A 27,776-nucleotide genomic window follows, 5' to 3' on the forward strand; every position below is an offset into this window, starting at 1 on the left:
AGAGGTATTCAACAGTCAGTTTAGATCAGCGGTATTCAACAGTCAGTTTAGATCAGCGGTATTCAACAGTCAGTTTAGATCAGCGGTATTCAACAGTCAGTGTTAAACAGTCAGTTTAGATCAGTGGTATTCAACAGTCAGTTTTAGACAGTCAGATTAGATCAGCGGTATTCATCAGAATAAATACATTTACTCAATAATGATCTTTCTCCAAAACGTTTGTATATTGTCCCATACAATAATCTGTACTCTTCATTTTTGGTTTCCCCCGTGACCCCACTAGGAGTCGCGACCCCGACTTTGAATACCACTGGTTTAGACGGTCATAGACTTCAACCTTTGTGTTCCTTCCTGCTCCAATATAATGTGTGGGTGTATTATGTGTCGTCTATTGGTCTAAATGGATGTGGTGTGGGAGTGTTTTATGTATCATCTATTTGTCTAAATATATATTGGTACATAGATTACTGGAAATAGCTGATTCATTGTGTCAATCAATTCAATAGTAGAGCAATTCCAATGTCATGATGATGACTTTTATTTTGAAAGACCACATTGATTCAGTAAGTGATTCAGACAACTGAATTGTTTGGATTCATACATGTACATGGGTGATTTAACTATTCTCATCTGATCATAAATGGATCAACAATGATCCCAGTTTCTGATTTGACTGGTTTGCCAGTACTACAGTTTACATCAAGAGAAAAAGAGACCCATTTCCAGAGGATTGCAACAGCCAAGAGGTGATCAGGTAGACAGTAAAAGTCTGAAGCCTGAGTGTCAGTCTGTATGTGCCATCATGCCATCTGTTAAGCAAGACCACTAACAGATCTGGGACCAGGCTTTTATTTTTATTTTTACATAACGTTAAAAAAGGGGAATTGAACCAGATCATAGGCCTACTGGAAGACTGTTAATAACCCAGAAGCTCTCCATCAATATGTCTGAAATGGTTGAAATCATCTGTATCCACTGGTAATTATTGAGATATGATTTTGTACCAATCCCAAACCCAGGATAGAGGGGCTGAGTGAATGTGGTCTGGACTCTGTGGAGGAGGGTCATTGTGTCAGAGACGCTGTAGAAGGACAGAGTACCTGCCCTGTGATCCAGGTCCACTCCTACTCTGGAGGAGCAGGGGACAGATATTTCTATTTGATTAGCATTGTGCCAAAACCTACAATGGGGAGGGGATAGCACTCCAAAGTCCAGGACTGACTGTTACCTAGAAATGTAGACTCTGGGACCTTTCCTTTCCTGATGATCCCTCTATATGATACTGCTATTTCAACCCATCCACCGCTCCACTCTACCTCCCAGTAGCAGACTCCAGACAGGCCCTCTCTACACAGCAGCTGTCTCCAGTAGTCAGGATAGGGCTGAGCTTTATCAGTGGCTGTCACCTTCCTGTTCCCCTCAGACAGGCTGAGTTCTGGATGAGCTGTATTCAGATCCAATGTCAGCTGGAGGACGTCTGACTGATGAACAACAAAACCCAATATGTAAAAGAAAGAACATGGATGTTGTCTTTGAGAGGGTGTTTGAATATCACTTACAGAGGGACAACTCTTCTTTGGTCTTCAGCTAAGGAGACATTTCGAATTCTGTCACTATTAAAAAATGCAACTTCATATCACATGTATCAAGGCAGTTGAGTTACCTGGAGGAAATGGATGTGATCCTCTGTGTGTGAGAGCTGCTCCAGCTCAGTGCTTCTCTTCCTCAGCTCAGCTATCTCCTGCTATAGTTGCTCCAGGAGTCCTTTAACCCGTCTCGCTGCAGTCTTCTCCTGGCCTCTAATCAACCTTTTCACCTCAGTGAGTATTCTCTCAATGGACCCGATCAGTTCAGTAAAGATTGTCTCATACTTACTAACTTCTGCCTGTACAGAGCACTGATAACTCACAGAGAGAGAGGAAGGGGTCAATTTCCACTGTTCCTGGATTCCAGACAACCTGTTCCCCAGTGTTGTCTTGGTACTATTTTCACAAGTGTGTGGTAAAATTTCCCAACTCTTAGAACAAAACTCATCACAGATCGTCAAAAAGGCTGTTACTTTTTTCTTCAAAACTTGAAGCACATTTTCAATTGACTAAGTACAAAACACAAAACCACACAGTAACATTTTCACCAAACCTAATCAGTGTTTCATCTAGAAATACCTTTCATATAAAGTAAATGCCTTTCACAATAAAATGCTCACAATACTTTTGATATGATTCTCTACTCATTTGTTTAAATACATTTGACCATAACTTAATCTAACTGCGCTTAATGGTTAATCACTTAACCGGGGGTAACTGTATATGCCATGTATGCATGTTTGTGCATTTGGTTTATAAAAGCGATGTCTAAGCCAGAGAGAGAGAGCCGTTTCATGGAACTGCTCGGCTTTCGTTATTAGATAATAAAAGTCTAATTCTTGGATTCACAGGCTCCAGTTTCTTGTGAGATATGTTTGAGTTGACTACTTCATGAGTCATATATATTTCTACAACAGCAGACGGCAAGGAACTGTTGTGTCTAATGAAGTCTGGGCCATCGTTGTTGACCATGTGGTAAACAGAGGCCTTACCATGGCAGAGGCTGCCAGATTAGTTCACCCCAATCTGAAAAGATCAACTGTCAATTCAATCATAAGAACATTTTCTCCAAGAAAACCGGTAAGTCTGCTGGATATGCACTATGCTTTACCATTACATTTACAATAAATTACATGTTGTAATGCATGTAAATTCACATAACTTGTTCCAGTATTCTTCCAGTATGATCTACTGACAGTATACACTTGTTCTACCCTCAGAATTGACAGAAGACCCCATGGTGGTGGTCGTGTGCTGACCGACCAGCAGGAGTGGGCAGTGGTGGAAATGGTGAGGGCCAGGAATGACATACGTCTGTCTGAAATAAAGCAGGCCATTGAGGAGAATGATGACACCTTTGCCAATGTGGCATCCATCAGCCTACCAACAATCACCCGCCTTTTGAAGAGGCACCAGGTATCTATGGAAACACATTGACCTGGAGCCTTCTGAGAGAAACAACTGGGGGCCGAGTATGTTCAGGTACAGCACTATATAAATACAATGTATTACTGTTGCTATTAATGCACATGCTACTTCACAATATCATAATGGAACTATACTGTAAAAAGAACTAACCAAAATATATTTCTTAGAGGGTGATGGTGCTTGATGCTGCTGTGAACCATCACTAGTATATCTTTGTTGATGAAGCGGATTCAACCTGGCCAAAATTTGGCGCCGTGGGCGGAACCACATCTGCCAACGGGCGTCCGTCCAAGTGCCTGGACAACGTGGGAGAAACATTTCCAAGTGCAGCAGCTATCTCTGAAGATGGTGTGGTAGGACGTAGACCATTACTTGGATCCTACCACACTGCACACCTCATTGGGTTTCTCAATGAAATGGAGCAGGCCTGTCAAGGTGAAGGGGTCACCTATGTCATTGTGTGGGACAATGTCAGGTTCCACCATTCAGAGGAGGTTCAGGCATGGTTTCAGGGTCCCTCCCTGATTTGTGACCCTATACCAGCCCCCCCGGTACTCTCCTTCCTCAACCTTATTAAATTATTTTTTTATCATGGAGGTGGAAGGTGTACGATCGCCACCCTCCTTCTGGCCATGGATGAGGCATGTGATGACATCAATGCAGACCAATGTCAAGCTTTGATTCAACATGCCGAAAGGTTTCTCCAGCGGTGCCTGAACAATGAGGACATTTACTGATGTGGATGAGAATTTATGGCCAAATGCTCTAGATAGGCTTGATGCAAATTAATACGTGCTAAACATTATTTTATTTTCATTAAATGTTTCATTGAATGTCTTACATCTAATTACAGACAGTACTATATGTCGCAATTATATCAGAAAAATAACATTTTTTCCCCATGAATGACTGTAGAGGATGTCATCATTGATCACACCTTTGATTACACATTGAATAGATATCATGGAAATGATACATTGTCAATGTTGTTGGGTAATGTAAGTGTATTGCCTAATGTAAACTGTCATCTACAGTACTGTAGCATATTACTTTCAGCACTTCTAAGGGTTATTTGAAACAATTATCTTGCAGTGATTGCTATTGGATTAACTGGTAGTTAATGATATATTTTCAATTGAGTAGTTTTAAGTTTTTTTGGTGATTAAACCAATGCTCTCATTACATTTATATTTTGAATCAATGGTTGTGTGGTGAGAGATGTTTCCAATCCAAATGAATGCACAATGACAGGTTTTGAATGAAAGACTGGCTGCCTTACAAGCGTGACCAGCTTGGAGTTTTATACTAAGAGTTGTGAAAATGTACCACCTGCTTGTGAAAATAGTACCAAAGTGATTAAAACAAAACCGTAATAGGATTTTTTGGACAGATGAATTGTTAATAGATTTTCAATAAGGAACACTGAGGGAAAACACAACAGAAGAAAAAGGGGGGACGCAACCACTACAGTGAGGGAAAAAAGTATTTGATCCCCTCTCAATCAGAAGGATTTCTGGCTCCCAGGTGTCTTTTATAAAGGTAACGAGCTGAGATTAGGAGCACACTCTTAAAGGGAGCGCTCCTAATCTCATCTTGTTACCTGTATAAAATACACCTGTCCACAGAAGCAAACAATCAATCAGATTCCAAACTCTCCACCATGGCCAAGACCAAAGAGCTCTCCAAGGATGTCAGGGACAAGATTGTAGACCTACACAAGGCTGGAATGGGCTACAAGACCATCGCCAAGCAGCTTGGTGAGAAGGTGACAACAGTTGGTGCGAATTTTTGCAAATGGAAGAAACACAAAAGAACTGTCAATCTCCCTCGGCCTAGGGCTCCATGCAAGATCTCACCTCGTGGAGTTGCAATGATCATGAGAACGGTGAGGAATCAGCCCAGAACTACACGGGAGGATCTTGTCAATGATCTCAAGGCAGCTGGGACCATAGTCACCAAGAAAACTATTGGGAACACACTACGCCGTGAAGGATTGAAATCCTGCAGCGCCTGCAAGGTCCCCCTGCTCAAGAAAGCACATATACATGCCCGTCTGAAGTTTGCCAATGAACATCTGAATGATTCAGAGGAGAACTGGGTGAAAGTGTTGTGGTCATATGAGACCAAAATGGAGCTCTTTGGCATCAACTCAACTCGCCGGGTTTGGAGGAGGAGGAATGCTGCCTATGACCCCAAGAACACCATCCCCACCGTCAAACATGAGGTGGAAACATTATGCTTTGGGGGTGTTTTTCTGCTAAGGGGACAGGACAACTTCACCGCATCAAAGGGACGATGGACGGGGCCATGTACCATCAAATCTTGGGTGAGAACCTCCTTCCCTCAGCCAGGGCATTGAAAATGAGTCGCGGATGGGTATTCCAGCATGACAATGACCCAAAACACAAGGCCAAGGCAACAAAGGAGTGGCTCAAGAAGAACCACATTAAGGTCCTGGAGTGGCCTACCCAGTCTCCAGACCTTAATCCCATAGAAAATCTGTGGAGGGAGCTGAAGGTTCGAGTTGCCAAACGTCAGCCTCGAAACCTTAATGACTTGGAGAAGATCTGCAAAGAGGAGTGGGACAAAATCCCTCCTGAGATGTGTGCAAACCTGGTGGCCAACTACAAGAAACGTCTGACCTCTGTGATTGCCAACAAGGGTTTTGCCACAAGTACTAAGTAATGTTTTGCAGAGGGGTCAAATACTTATTTCCCTCATTAAAATGCAAATCAATTTATAACATTTTTGAAATGTGTTTTTCTGGATTTTTTTGTTGTTATTCTGTCTCTCACTGTTCAAATAAACCTACCATTAAAATTATAGACTGATCATTTCTTTGTCAGTTTGCAAACGTACAAAATCAGCAGGGGATCAAATACTTTTTTCCCTCACTGTAACATTACAGTATAATATTCTAATGAGGCAACCACTAACATTACAGTATGATATTCTAATGAGGCAACCACTAACATTACATTATGATATTCTAATGAGGCAACCACTAACATCACAGTATAATATTCTAACGAGGCAACCACTAACATTACAGTATGATATTCTAATGGGGCAACCACTAACATTACAGTATGATAATCTAATGAGGCAACCAATAATATTACAGTATGATATTCTAATATAACGATATTCTAATGAGGCAACCACTAACATTACAGTATGATATTCTAACGAGGCAACCACTAATATTACAATGATATTCTAACGAGGCAACCACTAACATTACAGTATGATTTTCGAATATTCTAACGAGGCATCCACTAACATTACAGTATGATATTCTAATGATGTAACCACTAACATTACAGTATGATATTCTAACGAGGCAACCACTAACATTACAATGATATTCTAACGAGGCAACCACTAACATTACAGTATGATTTTCGAATATTCTAACGAGGCAACCACTAACATTACAGTATGATATTCTAATGATGTAACCACTAACATTACAGTATGATATTCTAATGAAAAACCACTAAAATTCCAGTATGATATTCTAATGAGGCAACCACTAACATTACAGTATGATATTATAATGAGGCAACCACTAACATTACAGTATGATATTCTAACGAGGCAACCACTAACATTACAATGATATTCTAACGAGGCAACCACTAACATTACAGTATGATATTCTAACGAGGCAACCACTAATATTACAATGATATTCTAACGAGGCAACCACTAACATTACAGTATGATTTTCGAATATTCTAACGAGGCATCCACTAACATTACAGTATGATATTCTAATGATGTAACCACTAACATTACAGTATGATATTCTAACGAGGCAACCACTAACATTACAATGATATTCTAACGAGGCAACCACTAACATTACAGTATGATTTTCGAATATTCTAACGAGGCATCCACTAACATTACAGTATGATATTCTAATGATGTAACCACTAACATTACAGTATGATATTCTAACGAGGCAACCACTAACATTACAATGATATTCTAACGAGGCAACCACTAACATTACAGTATGATTTTCGAATATTCTAACGAGGCATCCACTAACATTACAGTATGATATTCTAATGATGTAACCACTAACATTACAGTATGATATTCTAATGAAAAACCACTAAAATTCCAGTATGATATTCTAATGAGGCAACCAATAATACTACAGTATGATATTCTAATATTTTAACAAGGCAACCACTAACATTACATTATGATATTCTAATGAGGCAACCACTAACATTACAGTATGATATTTGGGCGAAGTATGGTTAACCCCAGTTAGGCCCAGTATGGACTATCAATACAAGTGACCATTTAGAATGTGACCCAGTTCAATGGGTCTTAACAGAACTGGGGGATGTCAGCCATGAAGTTGTCTAAACACAACTGGAATATAATTTGTTTGTGATTCATTGTTAATGGATTTTCCATTAGGAACACAGGGGGAAAACCTAACACAACAACACACATAACACACAACCAATAAAAACACAAAGGGGGAGGAAACCACTAAAGTCATTACCATATTGTCATTTTCTAATGACAGGGAGAAAACATGTAAAATCTAGAAGACTACTTTAGATCTGGTCAGAAGAAGCCTAGTGCACTACGTAGGGAACAGGGAGAGATTTGGGACAGAGACAGTAACTCCTGTATGGAAATCTTCATTCTAATGACAGTGAGCAAATCTCCACCCTATTCCCTATGTAGTGCACTACTTTAGATCTGATCAGAAGTAGCCTAGTGCACTACGTAGGGAACAGGGAGTCATTTGGGCCAGAGTCAGTAACTCCCCTGGGTATGAATTGTCTCTCTATCTTATCTGTCTTCTATATGATGTTCTCCTCTCCTCCTCTCTTCTCTCCTCTATTCACTCTATTCTATCATCCACACCACATGCCAGCTTCAACACAATCCATTTACAAGTTAAAGACACACCTTGGAATAAATAGCAAAGGAAAACTACTACTAGATGGATTTTTTATTTCCCATCACCATGAATCATATTTAATAACTGAACAGTAGCAGACCTAACTTCATCTGTTCCTGACTCTGGGTAGTGGATTAAAAAGACCATCAATCTCCAATGATATTAAAGTACAATTCTGAACATTACTGATATACTGAGTGACAAGTCAAGATAGCTGATGTTTTTATTGTTTGGTAAATACCACCACCTGCTGGACAGGTTTAATGTTGCTTGACTGAGCAGTACGGGAGAATAAAAGATGCCAAATTTAGGGCCGGTTTCCCGGACATCTCCATTGAACATGCTTTTTAGTCTAGGACTAGGCTTCATCTGTGTCCGGGAAACCGGCCCATATATAGTTCAACTAGCAAGTAAGTAACACTACCTGTTCCATGATACTGAGGAAAATTACATTGAGACAGAGAACCAATTGAGAAAACATTTCAATGGTTCTGAATGACAACCAACATACATTAACAGCATACATCATGATTAATGTAAATGTATAAGATTAAAACATTGCACTTACAAATAATATGAATGCATTGAATTGTAATTCACAACATCTTCTGAAGATCAAATCAATCAAATCATTGTACATAAAAACAGAGCAGAATGAATCATCACATCTGGGGACCATCACCACCAGCATGACTAGTATCTATGTGGACCCTACTACAGTTTAACCAGCTCAGCTATAGACTACACCAGCATGACTAGTATCTATGTGGACCCTACTACAGTTTAACCAGCTCAGCTATAGACTACACCAGCATGACTAGTATCTATGTGGACCCTACTACAGTTTAACCAGCTCAGCTATAGACTACACCAGCATGACTAGTATCTATGTGGACCCTACTACAGTTTAACCAGCTCAGCTATAGACTACACCAGCATGACTAGTATCTATGTGGACCCTACTACAGTTTAACCAGTTCAGATATATAGACTACACCAGCATGACTAGTATCTAGTATCTGTAAGTCGCTCTGGATAAGAGCGTCTGCTAAATAACCAATTATAATTATAATAATTATAATTATAATCTATTTGGACCCTACTACAGTTTAACCAGCTCAGCAGTACCATTATAGAGCCAAAACCCAGGATAGAGGGGCTGAGTGAATGTGGTCTGGACTCTGCCTATCCGTGACGTCATCGCGCCAACAGCAGCGCAAAGGCGCAAAGACAACCAAACATAGCATGGCGGACGACAGAGGAGAAGCCGAAGAGCGAGAAATTATCAAGCCACCATTGCGGTCCAGTGTGTGGAAACACTTTGGCTTTTGCAAAGACGGAGATGTTCTAAATAAGTCGCTCGCTGTTTGTAGGATATGTAAAGGTCAAGTAAAGTACAACGGCAACACGACAAATCTCTCCAACCACCTACTAAGGCACCATGGGATTTCACACAACACCGACCGTCCAGGCACCTCTTGCATCGTTCCCGCTGCTACAGCAGCGAAAGGTAAAGTCAACTCTGCAGAAGCCTCAGGTCTCGCCTGCATGTTTAGTCAGAGACTAGGCCAAAACTCAGCTCGGGCGAAAAACATCACGGCAACAATTGCCAAGTTTATCTGCAAAGACATGCGACCCTACAGTGTGGTTGAAAATCCGGGATTCCGTGAAATGATTCAAAATCTACGACAAGAATCCTGCCATCGTCACAGATAACGCCAGGAATATGATTGTGGCCGGTGCAGAAGCCTAGTTCAGTCCACACATTACCTGCTTCGCACATACACTCAACCTTGCCTCGCAGAAGGGATTGGGGGTGGACCGTGCTTCCAGGTTGTTGGGGAAAGTGCGAAGAATTGTTGGATATTTTCACCGCAGCCCGATTGCATGTCACGCCCTACAGGAAAAACAAACTCTGATGGATTTACCAAAACATAAACTGATCCAAGACATAATCACCAGATGGAACAGTTCATTCGAAATGCTTAAACGTTTTTTGGAACAACAGCCAGCTATAATGGCAACTCTGATGTCCAAGGATCTACGAAAGGGGGTCACAGATGTAGGCACGCTGAGTGAGAGTGATATTGCCAACATGGATGACATTGTTCAGTTGATGGGTCCTGTCAAAATGGCAACCACTGATGTGTGAAGAAGACCAGCCAACTCTCTCTGTAATTGCTCCTCTTCAAGCAAAACTGCTGTAACACCTACAGCCATGCGAAGATGACTCAACCCTGGTTGCAGAGATTAAGAGGGTGATGGCCAGTGACCTCTCCACACGATACAGAGGCACCCAAGATGCTCTCAACATAGGTAATTAATTTGGAGTCTTAATTAAAATCAACTTGGTTAATATTTTAGGTTATTAGACTGTATTAATTTGTAAAATGCCACACCTTTGCGTTTTCAAGTTTGAAATTGAGTTGTTTTTTCATATGGAAAAGTAAACAAGATATCTGCTGTCACGATCGTCTAAAGGAGCGGACCAATGCGCAGCATTGCGAGTGAACATGACTTTTATTAAATAAAGTACTCACACGAGAAAACAAAACAACAGACGATACGTGAAGTCCTCTGTGACACCGACAGAACTAAGAACACTGGAACAATAACCCACAAAACAAAGGAGAAAACACACAGAATATATATGGCTCCCAATCAGAGATAACGAGCCGACAGCTGACACTCGTTACCTCCGATTGGGAGTCACATGGCTAAACAAGCACAAAACCCAAACATAGAAATGAAACAACTAGATCCCCAACATAGAAATACACCCAAACAAACGAAAATAAACAACCCTGGCTCAAATATCAAAGTCCATAGAGCCAGAGTGTCACATCTGCAATACAATTCTTAGTTCATGGTGGCTTTACATCATCACTGTGCCACATTTCTTTTAAACATACTAAAGTTTAATCTTCTGATTATTTTGTGTATGAGGAGGTGGTCATCACTTGCAATTTCAGGTCAACTTAATTTAATAATGCAATGAATGCAATATTCTTGTTCTTTAAACAGCATCAGCGTTGGACCCGCGATTTAAAGAACTGCCCTACCTGGAAAAAGAGGACAGAGAACAGGTCTACACAAAACTGGTTTTTGAGGCAGAAGTGTCCCACCAGGTAACTCTTCTCCTCTTTCCTCTGCTCTTTTCTCTTCTCCCCTTTCATTTGTCCTCTCTCAAATCTCATCTGTTCTTTATCTTCCTCTAAATGTATGTGTGCAGTATTACAGAGCAGAAATTTGAACAGTTCACACATTCTTACATCAATAGATGCAAGCAATGGGAAATCAGGAGGAAGACGAGGGAAACTCAAGCACAAAGCTGTCATGATTCAATGAAGAGACCACAGGTGTGTTTCATGTGATACCAATAAAAGATTGTTGTTGTTTTGTATTAATGAGAAACATGACTATATTTTGAAATATATTTCTTATATTGTAGCTCCAAATGAGTAACCTCCTTGTAAGAAGAAAGCCTTCGATGCGCTGTTTGGCGATTCCTTCACCCAAAGAGAAAGAAAATCCACAAGCGAGACAGCCAGAGCAGAGGTGTTAAGGTACCGAGCAAAAGATGCGTTGCCTTTGACTGAAAATGCCATGAAGTGGTGGAGATCTCAGGAGAAAGAGCTACCTGTACTTTCCACCCTTGCTAAACGGTACCTGTGCATTCCAGGCACCAGTGTGCCAGCAGAACGAGTTTTTAGTACTGCTGGCGACATAGTGAACGCACAGAGAAGTGTTCTGCGGCCAGATCATGTTGATCAGTTGATATTTTTGAAAAAAAATCTGTAGTCATTGAAGAGTAGCCTAGTAGGTTACACTTGATCTTTTGTTGAATATTGTTTGTTTATTAAAATGAGAGTAGTAGCAGGTTCATCCACTGCTCATTCAACCTGAAGAAATGTTGGTTGCACTTTATTTTTTATCTTAATACTGTATTTGTATTGTAATGTTGAAAAACAAAAGCAGAAGTAGCAGGTAAACCTACTGTTAATTCAACCTGAAGAGATGTTGGTTGCACTTTATTTTTGATATTAATACTGTATTTGTATTGTAATGTTGAAAAACAAAAGCAGAAGTAGCAGGTAAACCTACTGTTAATTCAACCTGAAGAGATGTTGGTTGCACTTTATTTTTGATATTAATATTGTAATATTTTTATGTTGAAAAACAAAAGCAGAAGTAGCAGGTAAACCTACTGTTGAAATGTTGGCTGCACTTACTGTACTTTTATTGAAAATGTATTGAATATTGAAAATGAGATCAGACAATTTTAACTTCCTGTTAATTCAACCTAAAGTGTTGTTTGCACTTTATTCAAATAAAATGTGAATGCATTTGCCATTCATTGTTGTTTACTTGTTTATTTATATTCATAATTAATTGATACCTGATTCCATTACAAGAAACAGGAATCTAGGAAACTTCACCTGCACTGTCCAGTATCCAGGTATTTATTTCAGTCACACTGGTTGAATATTTGGCTAAAAGGTTACTGAATCGATTTCAAGTCACTGAATCGTTTCGGATCGTATCGTTCTAAATGAACCAATATCGTCCTTGAATCGTATCGACAACCACGAATCGTGATACAAATCGAATCGTTGTTAAAACGAATCGTTACACCCCTAAAAGTAGTGGTCGGAGACATGGAGGGGAGTTGCAGTGAGATTAGTAGAAGAACAGCATCTAGTAAAGATGAGGTCAAGCGTATTGCCTGCCTTGTGAGTAGGGGGGGACGGTGAGAGGGTGAGGTCAAAAGAGGAGAGGAGTGGAAAGAAGGAGGCAGAGAGAAATGAGTCAAATGTGGACATAGGGAGGTTGAAATCCCCCAAAACTGTGAGGGGTGAGCCATCCTCAGGAAAGGAATTTATCAAGGCGTCAAGCTCATTGATGAACTCTCCAACGGAACCTGGAGGGCGATAAATGACAAGGATGTTAAGCTTGAATGGGCTAGTGACTGTGACAACATGGAATTCAAATGAGGAGATAAACAGATGGGTCACGGGAAAAAGAGAGAATGTCCACTTGGGAGAGATGAGGAGTAGAGAATGTCCACTTGGGAGGGATGAGGATTCCTGTGCCACCACCCCGCTGACCAGATGCTCTCGGGGTATGCGAGAACACATGGTCAGACGAGGAGAGAGCAGTAGGAGTTGCAGTGTTTTCAGTGGTAATCCATGTTTCCGTCAGCGCCAAGAAGTCGAGGGACTGGAGGGTAGCATAGGCTGAGATGAACTCTGCCTTGTTGGCAGCAGAACGGCAGTTCCAGAGGCTGCCTGAGACCTGGAACTCCACGTGGGAGTTGTTGTATCTGTTATTATTACTATACAACTATTAAGTTGTATCTGTGCTAACCAGACATTTACACAAAAACTAAATGACCTATTAAGTTGTATCTGTGCCAACAAGACATTTACAGAATAACAAAAAATGGCATCAAACACACATTTTATAACATACCCCGTCTTAAGCAACAAATGCACAATACCAGAAGCATTCCCCAACTCCCTCATGAAATGAAAATGAAGATATGTACGCTATGCTGTATCAAGTGTGTGAATGCACACTTCTGAGGAGGAAGCTCAGGAGAAATACCCCCTAGTCTGGATAGATGAGCCAGGGCATTTTTTTGTAAATCTCAATCTGGCAACCGTCAATCTGCCAACCCTCAATCTGGCAACCTTCAATCTGGCAACCGGGGGCATATCTGATCCTGTTCATTTCAGCTGAGCTTTCATGCGACCCTCACAGCTTGTATGGAGAGAGAACAGCCATCTAAGAGTACGTTTGACATCAGGGTTCATGTCTCGTGATGTGTCCCAGCAATGGGAGCTGACTTTCTTTCCTAGTCTTTTTTCCTGGTCTCCTTTCTTTGTCTCCTCATCCAATTGGCAAGGATCCCCCAGAACCTATTTCTCAATAACATACGGTACGTACTCAGAATATCTGTAAGGCAGACAGCCCTGTGGATGATTTCTATATACACCTACTTTAATAGACTGTGCAATGACTGGATTATTGATCACATCCTGAACTAGAGGGCACTATCCCACAGCATTATCCAGCTGAGAATATGTGTTTGAATATGTATTCATGCTGACATAAAGGCATTTGACTTGTATCTCCATTAAGCTGATGTATTGGCATGCACAGAGACAGAGAGAGGCCGAGAGAGAGAGGGAGGGCGAGAGAGAGAGGGCGAGGGGGGGGGGGGGGGGGCGAGAGAGAGAGATAGATATATATACATCTCAATTTTTTTTTGAAAGTCTTGGCAAAACTAGAGGTTAGGAATCTGGGCTAATATCCATACAGTTTCTCTCTAGCAAAACACAGAACACAGAATTGGTCTTGACCTGACCCTTAAAAACAATGTGCACACACAAACATTTGATGCTAAAATTATTTTTATTATTTTATAATGCTTGAAGAATTTTATATAGAAATGGATATAGAAAACAAGGGAAAGAATGAGAATGAATTTCAGAAAATATTTGTAAAATTGCAGAGGTCACTTGTTAGCAAGGAAAACGTCAGGAACTGAAAAAATACAAAAAGGTATCATTGTTAGAATCATGTAATACTGTGTGTCAAACAAACTTCAGTCATCAGCTTTAACATTCTCTGAGTTGTAACATTCTCCTCTCTTACCTATGCATTATGCCTTCGTTTTTCTGCACACAAGGGTTTTCAAGAATTTAGCAAAGCGATTTTTCCCAGCTGCAAATATAGAGACATCAGAGCGGAGAGAGAGAGAGAGAGAGAGAGAGAGAGAGAGAGAGAGAGAGAGAGAGAGAGAGAGAGAGAGAGAGAGAGAGAGAGAGAGAGAGAGAGAGAGAGAGAGAGAGAGAGAGAGAGAGAGAGAGAGAGATGTTGATTCAACATCATCACATAAAAACAAAATTGGGTGGAAAGAAGGGTGATTCAACCAGAAAACTCCACTGATATCAGACAGCTAAATGCATCGTTAGATTCTTTTTTGCCCTTCCGCGTCACTTTCTACACAAAAGACATCCGCTAAACATAGAATCAAGCTGTTTATCTGTGTCTCTGTGACTGACAATAACTTCGGCAGGAAGTTGACTACAAATACAAAGTTGCCAATATCTTTGCAATTCGAACAAGCGAAGGATAAAAATATGCTTCAACTGAAAACCGAGATGACTGCATTAGAAAATAAATCCAGTAGGCTGTATAGGCCTATATTTCAATCATATTGAAATCAATTTCATGTTCAGTCAATTTACTTCTATTTGTAGGCTACACTGTCTGTAATTTTTGACACCTTCGGCCATTATAAAAACGATACATCGTTAAAACACTAGTAAGCTTAAGTTCCATCGCTATCAGGAAACCGGGCCCTGGTCTTTACCTTTGCACTTTGGTGGCTGGTCGTTCTGAGGGTTCAGAGTCTTTGACTCAGTTGCAGTAACCATGGAGACATCTGACAAGACAAAGGAAAATGGGGGATGTTAATACCATCAGAGAGAGAGAGAGACAGAGACAGAGACAGAGAGAGAGAGAGAGAGAGAGAGAGAGAGAGAGAGAGAGAGAGAGAGAGAGAGAGAGAGAGAGAGAGAGAGAGAGAGAGAGAGAGAGATTGGAAATAAACATCATCACTGTTATTTAGAGCCTAGGGTGTCTCAGTTGGTATGGCATGGCGCTTGCAACACCAGGGTTGTGGGTTCGATTCCCACGTGGGGCCAGTATAAAAAGTATGAGAGTGTGTGAGTGAGAGTGTAGCTTTGACTATATACAGACTCAGTGAGCATAGCCTTGCTATTGAGAGAGGCCGCCGTAGGCACTGCCCACAAAATGAGGTGGAATCCCTCAGATTACACAGACCCACAAAGAATTTTGAACTATTTGCCCATCGTTACAACACTGTATATAGACGTAATATGACATTTGAAATGTCTTTATTCTTTTGGAACTTCTGAGTGTAATGTTTACTGTTAATATTTATTGTTTATTTCTCTTTTGTTTACTACCTACTTCACTTGCTTTGACAATGTTAACATACGTTTCCCATGCCAATAAAGCCCTTAAATTGAAATTGAATTGAGAGGGAGAGAGAGAGAGAGACCACATTTACACCCTCCACACTCTAATTGACAAACAAGTCAACCAAAACAAAGGCAAAATCTACTCGTGTTTTGTAGACTTCAAGAAAGCATTTGATTCATTTTTGTACTAAGGTATTTTATTACAAACGAATAGTAAGTGGTATTGGAGGGAAAACATATGATGTTATTAAATCAATGTACACTAAAAACAACTTAAAATCGGCAACAAGCCGAGACTTCTTCTCTCAGGGACGTGGAGTGAAACAGGGCTGCCCAATAAGTGCAACACTATTTAACCTCAATGAATTGGCAAAAACATTAGAAGAATCGGCAGCACCTGGTCTCACCCTACACAACACTGAAATCAAGTGTCTGCTGTACGCAGATGACCTGGTGCAACTTTCTCCCACTTAGGAGGGGTTACAGCAGCATCTAGATCATCTGCACAGGTTCTGTCAGACCTGGGCTCTGACTGTTAATCTAAAAAAAAACGAATATAATGATATTCCAAAAAAAGGTCAGGAAATCAGGATGACAAATATAAATTCTATTTGGACACAGTTCTATTAGAACACACCAAAAATTACACGTATCTAGGACTAAATATCAGCAACACAGGTAGCTTTCACATGGCTGTGAATGAGCTGAGAGACAAAGCAAGAAGAGCCATTAAAAGGAATATTAAAATCGAAATTCCAATTAGAATCTGGCTCAATCAGTTATAGAACCAAGTGCTCTATATGGCAGCGAAGTATGGGGTCCACTCTCTAGTAATGAATTTCTCTCTGTCTCTCTCTATCTCTGTCTCACTCTTTCTCTCTCTCTCTCTGTTTCTCTCTCTGTCTCTCTCTCTCTGTTTCTCTCTGTCTCTGTCTCTGTCTCTCTCTCTCTCTCTGTGTCTCTCTCTCTGTCTCTCTGTCTCTCTCTGTCTCTCTCTCTGTCTCTCTCTCTGTCTCTCTCTCTTGTCCTTTTTTGTCTCCCTCTCTCTAGATCTCTCGTCCTTTTTATCTTTGCACTGTGTCATCAAATACTTTGTGAAAAGTCTGTCCCTCTCTATCCCCCTTCATGTTTTACCTTTGCATTTTGCTGACTGTTGATCATGCGGGTCCTTGCTCTTTAGCCCTGATGCAGTGAAAATAGAGTAATCTAAGGACAGAAAAGGAATATATATGAATGGAGATTTGATAGGACAATAACACACAGCAGTAAAAGTAGAGTGAAGTCCTATAGGCTGTTTCAATGCACCAGAGGAGTAGTCACACATAACTCAGTACCTTAGTGAGATACACTGCTGTTACTTAAATGTAATACAGTTTTATTAGCCTCCCCATGGGGATTAAGATGGCATCGTCTGAGTACAACGTGATGCTAAACCACCCTGAAGGATGCAAAGCAGAAACATCTGTGTACGCTATCCCTCATGCAGTGAAAAAGACAAAAACTAAAACAAAAAAAATGACGTCAGCTTTATGCGACATCTTTTTGAGTGCGGACCATCACACTTTATTGCTTATTTGAATTTAAGGGTTTTACGCACCAACCTAACTTTAGGGAGAGCACGATGGTGCTCTTTGCTTTTAAACCACAGAGAATGAAATGTTTTGTGTTTGAGTCCATTGTCACTTTGCCTGGTCCTACCTTTACATTGTGGTTGTCTGGTCTGTTTGCCTGTCAATTCCGGATTCTTTACCCTGTCCAGGTGTTCCTGTAAGGCCTTCTCATTCCTCAGCCTGCGCTGCTCTTCTTTAGACAGCACCTCCTCCTCCTTTCTCTTTCCCTCTATCTCTTTGGCCTGGTCTTTATCTCTCCTATCCTTCTGACAAGGCCAAATTCTCTCCTCTTCTGCCATCCTCTCAAATTTGTCCATAAGGAGCTCTGCCTCTGTCTTTGGCGCTGTTACTTTGTCATTCCCATCTTTCTTTTGGACACTCTCACTTTTATTACTCACTTTGACCTGGGGGACCTTGGCCACGCCTTGACTGCTCGTGGAAAACACAGAGAAATCTGAGAGAGAGAGAGAGAGAGAGAGAGAGAGAGAGAGAGAGAGAGAGAGAGAGAGAGAGAGAGAGAGAGAAGCTTTGACTATATACAGACTCAGTGAGCATAGCCTTGCTATTGAGAGAGGCCGCCGTAGGCTCTGCCCAAAAAATGAGGTGGAATCCCTCAGATTACAGAGACCCACAAAGAATGTTGAACTCTTTGCCCATCGTTACAACACTGTATATAGACGTAATATGACATTTGAAATGTCTTTATTCTTTTGGAACTTCTGAGTGTAATGTTTACTGTTAATATTTATTGTTTATTTCTCTTTTGTTTACTACCTACTTCACTTGCTTTGACAATGTTAACATACGTTTCGCATGCCAATAAAGCCCTTAAATTGAAATTGAATTGAGAGAGAGAGAGAGAGAGAGAGAGAGACCACATTTACACCCTCCACACTCTAATTGACAAACAAGTCAACCAAAACAAAGGCAAAATCTACTCGTGTTTTGTAGACTTCAAGAAAGCATTTGATTCAATTTTGCACTAAGGTATTTTATTACAAACGAATAGTAAGTGGTATTGGAGGGAAAACATATGATGTTATTAAATCAATGTACACTAAAAACAACTTAAAATCGGCAACAAGCCGAGACTTCTTCTCTCAGGGACGTGGAGTGAAACAGGGCTGCCCAATAAGTGCAACACTATATAACCTCTATGAATTGGCAAAAACATTAGAAGAATCGGCAGCACCTGGTCTCACCCTACACAACACTGAAATCAAGTGTCTGCTGTACGCAGATGACCTGATGCAACTGTCTCCCACTTAGGAGGGGTTACAGCAGCATCTAGATCATCTGCACAGGTTCTGTCAGACCTGGGCTCTGACCGTTAATCTAAAAAAAAATGAATATAATGATATTCCAAAAAAAGGTCAGGAAATCAGGATGACAAATATAAATTCTATTTGGACACAGTTCTATTAGAACACACCAAAAATTACACGTATCTAGGACTAAATATCAGCAACACAGGTAGCTTTCACATGGCTGTGAATGAGCTGAGAGACAAAGCAAGAGGAGCCATTAAAAGGAATATTAAAATCGAAATTCCAATTAGAATCTGGCTCAATCAGTTATAGAACCAAGTGCTCTATATGGCAGCGAAGTATGGGGTCCGCTCTCTAATAATGAATTTCTCTCTGTCTCTCTCTCTCTGTCTCGCTCTTTCTCTCTCTCTCTCTCTCTCTCTGTCTCTCTCTCTGTTTCTCTCTCTGTCTCTCTCTCTCTGTTTCTCTCTGTCTCTGTCTCTGTCTCTCTCTCTCTCTCTCTGTGTCTCTCTCTCTGTCTCTCTGTCTCTCTCTGTCTCTCTCTCTGTCTCTCTCTCTGTCTCTCTCTCTTGTCCTTTTTTGTCTCCCTCTCTCTATATCTCTCGTCCTTTTTATCTTTGCACTGTGTCATCAAATACTTTGTGAAAAGTCTGTCCCACTCTATCCCCCTTCATGTTTTACCTTTGCATTTTGCTGACTGTTGATCATGCGGGTCCTTGCTCTTTAGCCCTGATGCAGTGAAAATAGAGTAATCTAAGGACAGAAAAGGAATATATATGAATGGAGATTTGATAGGACAATAACACACAGCAGTAAAAGTAGAGTTAAGTCCTATAGGCTGTTTCAATGCACCAGAGGAGTAGTCACACATAACTCAGTACCTTAGTGAGATACACTGCTGTTACTTAAATGTAATACAGTTTTATTAGCCTCCCCATGGGGATTAAGATGGCATCGTCTGAGTACAACGTGATGCTAAACCACCCTGAAGGATGCAAAGCAGAAACATCTGTGTACGCTATCCCTCATGCAGTGAAAAAGACAAAAACTAAAACAAAAAAAATGACGTCAGCTTTATGCGACATCTTTTTGAGTGCGGACCATCACACTTTATTGCTTATTTGAATTTAAGGTTTTTACGCACCAACCTAACTTTAGGGAGAGCACGATGGTGCTCTTTGCTTTTAAACCACAGAGAATGAAATGTTTTGTGTTTGAGTCCATTGTCACTTTGCCTGGTCCTACCTTTACATTGTGGTTGTCTGGTCTGTTTGCCTGTCAATTCCGGATTCTTTACCCTGTCCAGGTGTTCCTGTAAGGCCTTCTCATTCCTCAGCCTGCGCTGCTCTTCTTTAGACAGCACCTCCTCCTCCTTTCTCTTTCCCTCTATCTCTTTGGCCTGGTCTTTATCTCTCCTATCCTTCTGACAAGGCCAAATTCTCTCCTCTTCTGCCATCCTCTCAAATTTGTCCATAAGGAGCTCTGCCTCTGTCTTTGGCGCTGTTACTTTGTCATTCCCATCTTTCTTTTGGACACTCTCACTTTTATTACTCACTTTGACCTGGGGGACCTTGGCCACGCCTTGACTGCTCGTGGAAAACACAGATAAATCTGAGAGAGAGAGAGAGAGAGAGAGAGAGAGAGAGAGAGAGAGAGAGAGAGAGAGAGAGAGAAGCTTTGACTATATACAGACTCAGTGAGCATAGCCTTGCTATTGAGAGAGGCCGCCGTAGGCTCTGCCCAAAAAATGAGGTGGAATCCCTCAGATTACACAGACCCACAAAGAATGTTGAACTCTTTGCCCATCGTTACAACACTGTATATAGACGTAATATGACATTTGAAATGTCTTTATTCTTTTGGAACTTCTGAGTGTAATGTTTACTGTTAATATTTATTGTTTATTTCTCTTTTTTTTACTACCTACTTCACTTGCTTTGACAATGTTAACATACGTTTCGCATGCCAATAAAGCCCTTAAATTGAAATTGAATTGAGAGAGAGAGAGAGAGACCACATTTACACCCTCCACACTCTAATTGACAAACAAGTCAACCAAAACAAAGGCAAAATCTACTCGTGTTTTGTACACTTCAAGAAAGCATTTGATTCAATTTTGCACTAAGGTATTTTATTACAAACGAATAGTAAGTGGTATTGGAGGGAAAACATATGATGTTATTAAATCAATGTACACTAAAAACAACTTAAAATCGGCAACAAGCCGAGACTTCTTCTCTCAGGGACGTGGAGTGAAACAGGGCTGCCCAATAAGTGCAACACTATTTAACCTCTATGAATTGGCAAAAACATTAGAAGAATCGGCAGCACCTGGTCTCACCCTACACAACACTGAAATCAAGTGTCTGCTGTATGCAGATGACCTGATGCAACTGTCTCCCACTTAGGAGGGGTTACAGCAGCATCTAGATCATCTGCACAGGTTCTGTCAGACCTGGGCTCTGACCGTTAATCTAAAAAAAAATTAATATAATGATATTCCAAAAAAAAGGTCAGGAAATCAGGATGACAAATATAAATTCTATTTGGACACAGTTCTATTAGAACACACCAAAAATTACACGTATCTAGGACTAAATATCAGCAACACAGGTAGCTTTCACATGGCTGTGAATGAGCTGAGAGACAAAGCAAGAAGAGCCATTAAAAGGAATATTAAAATCGAAATTCCAATTAGAATCTGGCTCAATCATTTATAGAACCAAGTGCTCTATATGGCAGCGAAGAATGGGGTCCGCTCTGTAATAATGAATTTCTCTCTGTCTCTCTCTCTCTGTCTCGCTCTTTCTCTCTCTCTCTCTCTCTCTTTCTCTGTCTCTCTCTCTGTTTCTCTCTCTGTCTCTCTCTCTCTGTTTCTCTCTGTCTCTGTCTCTGTCTCTCTCTCTCTCTCTCTGTGTCTCTCTCTCTGTCTCTCTGTCTCTCTCTGTCTCTCTCTCTGTCTCTCTCTCTGTCTCTCTCTCTTGTCCTTTTTTGTCTCCCTCTCTCTAGATCTCTCGTCCTTTTTATCTTTGCACTGTGTCATCAAATACTTTGTGAAAAGTCTGTCCCTCTCTATCCCCCTTCATGTTTTACCTTTGCATTTTGCTGACTGTTGATCATGCGGGTCCTTGCTCTTTAGCCCTGATGCAGTGAAAATAGAGTAATCTAAGGACAGAAAATGAATATATATGAATGGAGATTTGATAGGACAATAACACACAGCAGTAAAAGTAGAGTTAAGTCCTATAGGCTGTTTCAATGCACCAGAGGAGTAGTCACACATAACTCAGTACCTTAGTGAGATACACTGCTGTTACTTAAATGTAATACAGTTTTATTAGCCTCCCCATGGGGATTAAGATGGCATTGTCTGAGTACAACGTGATGCTAAACCACCCTGAAGGATGCAAAGCAGAAACATCTGTGTACGCTATCCCTCATGCAGTGAAAAAGACAAAACTAAAACAAAAAAAATGACGTCAGCTTTATGCGACATCTTTTTGAGTGCAGACCATCGCACTTTATTGCTTATTTGAATTTAAGGGTTTTACGCACCAACCTAACTTTAGGGAGAGCACGATGGTGCTCTTTGCTTTTAAACCACAGAGAATGAAATGTTTTGTGTTTGAGTCCATTGTCACTTTGCCTGGTCCTACCTTTACATTGTGGTTGTCTGGTCTGTTTGCCTGTCAATTCCGGATTCTTTACCCTGTCCAGGTGTTCCTGTAAGGCCTTCTCATTCCTCAGCCTGCGCTGCTCTTCTTTAGACAGCACCTCCTCCTCCTTTCTCTTTCCCTCTATCTCTTTGGCCTGGTCTTTATCTCTCCTATCCTTCTGACAAGGCCAAATTCTCTCCTCTTCTGCCATCCTCTCAAATTTGTCCATAAGGAGCTCTGCCTCTGTCTTTGGCGCTGTTACTTTGTCATTCCCATCTTTCTTTTGGACACTCTCACTTTTATTACTCACTTTGACCTGGGGGACCTTGGCCACGCCTTGACTGCTCGTGGAAAACACAGAGAAATCTGAGAGAGAGAGAGAGAGAGAGAGAGAGAGAGAGAGAGAGAGAGAAGCTTTGACTATATACAGACTCAGTGAGCATAGCCTTGCTATTGAGAGAGGCCGCCGTAGGCACTGCCCAAAAAATGAGGTGGAATCCCTCAGATTACACAGACCCACAAAGAATGTTGAACTCTTTGCCCATCGTTACAACACTGTATATAGACGTAATATGACATTTGAAATGTCTTTATTCTTTTGGAACTTCTGAGTGTAATGTTTACTGTTAATATTTATTGTTTATTTCTCTTTTGTTTACTACCTACTTCACTTGCTTTGACAATGTTAACATACGTTTCGCATGCCAATAAAGCCCTTAAATTGAAATTGAATTGAGAGAGAGAGAGAGAGAGAGAGAGAGAGACCACATTTACACCCTCCACACTCTAATTGACAAACAAGTCAACCAAAACAAAGGCAAAATCTACTCGTGGTTTGTAGACTTCAAGAAAGCATTTGATTCAATTTTGCACTAAGGTATTTTATTACAAACGAATAGTAAGTGGTATTGGAGGGAAAACATATGATGTTATTAAATCAATGTACACTAAAAACAACTTAAAATCGGCAACAAGCCGAGACTTCTTCTCTCAGGGACGTGGAGTGAAACAGGGCTGCCCAATAAGTGCAACACTATTTAACCTCTATGAATTGGCAAAAACATTAGAAGAATCGGCAGCACCTGGTCTCACCCTACACAACACTGAAATCAAGTGTCTGCTGTATGCAGATGACCTGATGCAACTGTCTCCCACTTAGGAGGGGTTACAGCAGCATCTAGATCATCTGCACAGGTTCTGTCAGACCTGGGCTCTGACCGTTAATCTAAAAAAAAATTAATATAATGATATTCCAAAAAAAAGGTCAGGAAATCAGGATGACAAATATAAATTCTATTTGGACACAGTTCTATTAGAACACACCAAAAATTACACGTATCTAGGACTAAATATCAGCAACACAGGTAGCTTTCACATGGCTGTGAATGAGCTGAGAGACAAAGCAAGAAGAGCCATTAAAAGGAATATTAAAATCGAAATTCCAATTAGAATCTGGCTCAATCATTTATAGAACCAAGTGCTCTATATGGCAGCGAAGAATGGGGTCCGCTCTGTAATAATGAATTTCTCTCTGTCTCTCTCTCTCTGTCTCGCTCTTTCTCTCTCTCTCTCTCTCTCTTTCTCTGTCTCTCTCTCTGTTTCTCTCTCTGTCTCTCTCTCTCTGTTTCTCTCTGTCTCTGTCTCTGTCTCTCTCTCTCTCTCTCTGTGTCTCTCTCTCTGTCTCTCTGTCTCTCTCTGTCTCTCTCTCTGTCTCTCTCTCTGTCTCTCTCTCTTGTCCTTTTTTGTCTCCCTCTCTCTAGATCTCTCGTCCTTTTTATCTTTGCACTGTGTCATCAAATACTTTGTGAAAAGTCTGTCCCTCTCTATCCCCCTTCATGTTTTACCTTTGCATTTTGCTGACTGTTGATCATGCGGGTCCTTGCTCTTTAGCCCTGATGCAGTGAAAATAGAGTAATCTAAGGACAGAAAATGAATATATATGAATGGAGATTTGATAGGACAATAACACACAGCAGTAAAAGTAGAGTTAAGTCCTATAGGCTGTTTCAATGCACCAGAGGAGTAGTCACACATAACTCAGTACCTTAGTGAGATACACTGCTGTTACTTAAATGTAATACAGTTTTATTAGCCTCCCCATGGGGATTAAGATGGCATTGTCTGAGTACAACGTGATGCTAAACCACCCTGAAGGATGCAAAGCAGAAACATCTGTGTACGCTATCCCTCATGCAGTGAAAAAGACAAAAACTAAAACAAAAAAAATGACGTCAGCTTTATGCGACATCTTTTTGAGTGCAGACCATCGCACTTTATTGCTTATTTGAATTTAAGGGTTTTACGCACCAACCTAACTTTAGGGAGAGCACGATGGTGCTCTTTGCTTTTAAACCACAGAGAATGAAATGTTTTGTGTTTGAGTCCATTGTCACTTTGCCTGGTCCTACCTTTACATTGTGGTTGTCTGGTCTGTTTGCCTGTCAATTCCGGATTCTTTACCCTGTCCAGGTGTTCCTGTAAGGCCTTCTCATTCCTCAGCCTGCGCTGCTCTTCTTTAGACAGCACCTCCTCCTCCTTTCTCTTTCCCTCTATCTCTTTGGCCTGGTCTTTATCTCTCCTATCCTTCTGACAAGGCCAAATTCTCTCCTCTTCTGCCATCCTCTCAAATTTGTCCATAAGGAGCTCTGCCTCTGTCTTTGGCGCTGTTACTTTGTCATTCCCATCTTTCTTTTGGACACTCTCACTTTTATTACTCACTTTGACCTGGGGGACCTTGGCCACGCCTTGACTGCTCGTGGAAAACACAGAGAAATCTGAGAGAGAGAGAGAGAGAGAGAGAGAGAGAGAGAGAGAGAGAGAAGCTTTGACTATATACAGACTCAGTGAGCATAGCCTTGCTATTGAGAGAGGCCGCCGTAGGCACTGCCCAAAAAATGAGGTGGAATCCCTCAGATTACACAGACCCACAAAGAATGTTGAACTCTTTGCCCATCGTTACAACACTGTATATAGACGTAATATGACATTTGAAATGTCTTTATTCTTTTGGAACTTCTGAGTGTAATGTTTACTGTTAATATTTATTGTTTATTTCTCTTTTGTTTACTACCTACTTCACTTGCTTTGACAATGTTAACATACGTTTCGCATGCCAATAAAGCCCTTAAATTGAAATTGAATTGAGAGAGAGAGAGAGAGAGAGAGAGAGAGACCACATTTACACCCTCCACACTCTAATTGACAAACAAGTCAACCAAAACAAAGGCAAAATCTACTCGTGGTTTGTAGACTTCAAGAAAGCATTTGATTCAATTTTGCACTAAGGTATTTTATTACAAACGAATAGTAAGTGGTATTGGAGGGAAAACATATGATGTTATTAAATCAATGTACACTAAAAACAACTTAAAATCGGCAACAAGCCGAGACTTCTTCTCTCAGGGACGTGGAGTGAAACAGGGCTGCCCAATAAGTGCAACACTATTTAACCTCTATGAATTGGCAAAAACATTAGAAGAATCGGCAGCACCTGGTCTCACCCTACACAACACTGAAATCAAGTGTCTGCTGTATGCAGATGACCTGATGCAACTGTCTCCCACTTAGGAGGGGTTACAGCAGCATCTAGATCATCTGCACAGGTTCTGTCAGACCTGGGCTCTGACCGTTAATCTAAAAAAAAATTAATATAATGATATTCCAAAAAAAAGGTCAGGAAATCAGGATGACAAATATAAATTCTATTTGGACACAGTTCTATTAGAACACACCAAAAATTACACGTATCTAGGACTAAATATCAGCAACACAGGTAGCTTTCACATGGCTGTGAATGAGCTGAGAGACAAAGCAAGAAGAGCCATTAAAAGGAATATTAAAATCGAAATTCCAATTAGAATCTGGCTCAATCATTTATAGAACCAAGTGCTCTATATGGCAGCGAAGAATGGGGTCCGCTCTGTAATAATGAATTTCTCTCTGTCTCTCTCTCTCTGTCTCGCTCTTTCTCTCTCTCTCTCTCTCTCTTTCTCTGTCTCTCTCTCTGTTTCTCTCTCTGTCTCTCTCTCTCTGTTTCTCTCTGTCTCTGTCTCTGTCTCTCTCTCTCTCTCTCTGTGTCTCTCTCTCTGTCTCTCTGTCTCTCTCTGTCTCTCTCTCTGTCTCTCTCTCTGTCTCTCTCTCTTGTCCTTTTTTGTCTCCCTCTCTCTAGATCTCTCGTCCTTTTTATCTTTGCACTGTGTCATCAAATACTTTGTGAAAAGTCTGTCCCTCTCTATCCCCCTTCATGTTTTACCTTTGCATTTTGCTGACTGTTGATCATGCGGGTCCTTGCTCTTTAGCCCTGATGCAGTGAAAATAGAGTAATCTAAGGACAGAAAATGAATATATATGAATGGAGATTTGATAGGACAATAACACACAGCAGTAAAAGTAGAGTTAAGTCCTATAGGCTGTTTCAATGCACCAGAGGAGTAGTCACACATAACTCAGTACCTTAGTGAGATACACTGCTGTTACTTAAATGTAATACAGTTTTATTAGCCTCCCCATGGGGATTAAGATGGCATTGTCTGAGTACAACGTGATGCTAAACCACCCTGAAGGATGCAAAGCAGAAACATCTGTGTACGCTATCCCTCATGCAGTGAAAAAGACAAAAACTAAAACAAAAAAAATGACGTCAGCTTTATGCGACATCTTTTTGAGTGCAGACCATCGCACTTTATTGCTTATTTGAATTTAAGGGTTTTACGCACCAACCTAACTTTAGGGAGAGCACGATGGTGCTCTTTGCTTTTAAACCACAGAGAATGAAATGTTTTGTGTTTGAGTCCATTGTCACTTTGCCTGGTCCTACCTTTACATTGTGGTTGTCTGGTCTGTTTGCCTGTCAATTCCGGATTCTTTACCCTGTCCAGGTGTTCCTGTAAGGCCTTCTCATTCCTCAGCCTGCGCTGCTCTTCTTTAGACAGCACCTCCTCCTCCTTTCTCTTTCCCTCTATCTCTTTGGCCTGGTCTTTATCTCTCCTATCCTTCTGACAAGGCCAAATTCTCTCCTCTTCTGCCATCCTCTCAAATTTGTCCATAAGGAGCTCTGCCTCTGTCTTTGGCGCTGTTACTTTGTCATTCCCATCTTTCTTTTGGACACTCTCACTTTTATTACTCACTTTGACCTGGGGGACCTTGGCCACGCCTTGACTGCTCGTGGAAAACACAGAGAAATCTGAGAGAGAGAGAGAGAGAGAGAGAGAGAGAGAGAGAGAGAGAGAAGCTTTGACTATATACAGACTCAGTGAGCATAGCCTTGCTATTGAG

General features: G+C 40.8%; 1 protein-coding gene and 2 long non-coding RNA genes across 3 annotated transcripts; 2 read left to right on the plus strand and 1 right to left on the minus strand.

The window, feature by feature from the left end:
* Positions 1–1,732: 1,732 nt before the first annotated feature.
* LOC311124468 lies at positions 1,733–3,317 on the plus strand. Its single transcript, XR_014612761.1, has 4 exons — positions 1,733–1,820; positions 2,438–2,666; positions 2,807–3,068; positions 3,182–3,317. It is a non-coding gene; the product is annotated as an uncharacterized lncRNA (long non-coding RNA).
* Positions 3,318–10,248: 6,931 nt separating this feature from the next.
* Positions 10,249–11,260, plus strand: LOC311124465. The gene is made up of 3 exons (XR_014612760.1): positions 10,249–10,269; positions 10,978–11,081; positions 11,234–11,260. It is a non-coding gene; the product is annotated as an uncharacterized lncRNA (long non-coding RNA).
* A 3,131-nt stretch (positions 11,261–14,391) lies between these two features.
* On the minus strand, positions 14,392–27,680 carry LOC311124462 (uncharacterized protein). The gene is made up of 13 exons (XM_084198610.1): positions 27,319–27,680; positions 26,755–26,826; positions 24,911–25,276; positions 24,347–24,418; positions 22,503–22,868; positions 21,940–22,011; positions 20,092–20,457; positions 19,528–19,599; positions 17,667–18,032; positions 17,103–17,174; positions 15,335–15,406; positions 14,614–14,682; positions 14,392–14,502 (listed from the first exon to the last, which is right to left on the minus strand). Exons 1-12 carry the CDS (start codon positions 27,545–27,547, stop codon positions 14,621–14,623), a joined length of 2,187 nt encoding a protein of 728 aa, XP_084054736.1. The 5' UTR covers positions 27,548–27,680; the 3' UTR covers positions 14,392–14,502; positions 14,614–14,620.
* Positions 27,681–27,776: the final 96 nt, after the last annotated feature.

The sequence above is a fragment of the Coregonus lavaretus genome (genome assembly GCF_964263955.1).
Source record: "Coregonus lavaretus genome assembly, contig: HAP1_SCAFFOLD_2530, whole genome shotgun sequence".
Taxonomy (NCBI): Eukaryota; Metazoa; Chordata; class Actinopteri; order Salmoniformes; family Salmonidae; genus Coregonus; species Coregonus lavaretus.

Bases quoted from the DNA above. Each gene is read 5' to 3' on its own strand.
- LOC311124462 (XM_084198610.1), bottom strand. From the start codon at position 27,547: ATGGACAAATTTGAGAGGATGGCAGAAGAGGAGAGAATTTGGCCTTGT. The intron at 22,012-22,502 runs GTAGGACCAGGC...TTCTGTCCTTAG, and splicing joins CAGACAACCACAATGTAAAG to ATTACTCTATTTTCACTGCA. The intron at 17,175-17,666 runs GTAGGACCAGGC...TTCTGTCCTTAG, and splicing joins CAGACAACCACAATGTAAAG to ATTACTCTATTTTCACTGCA.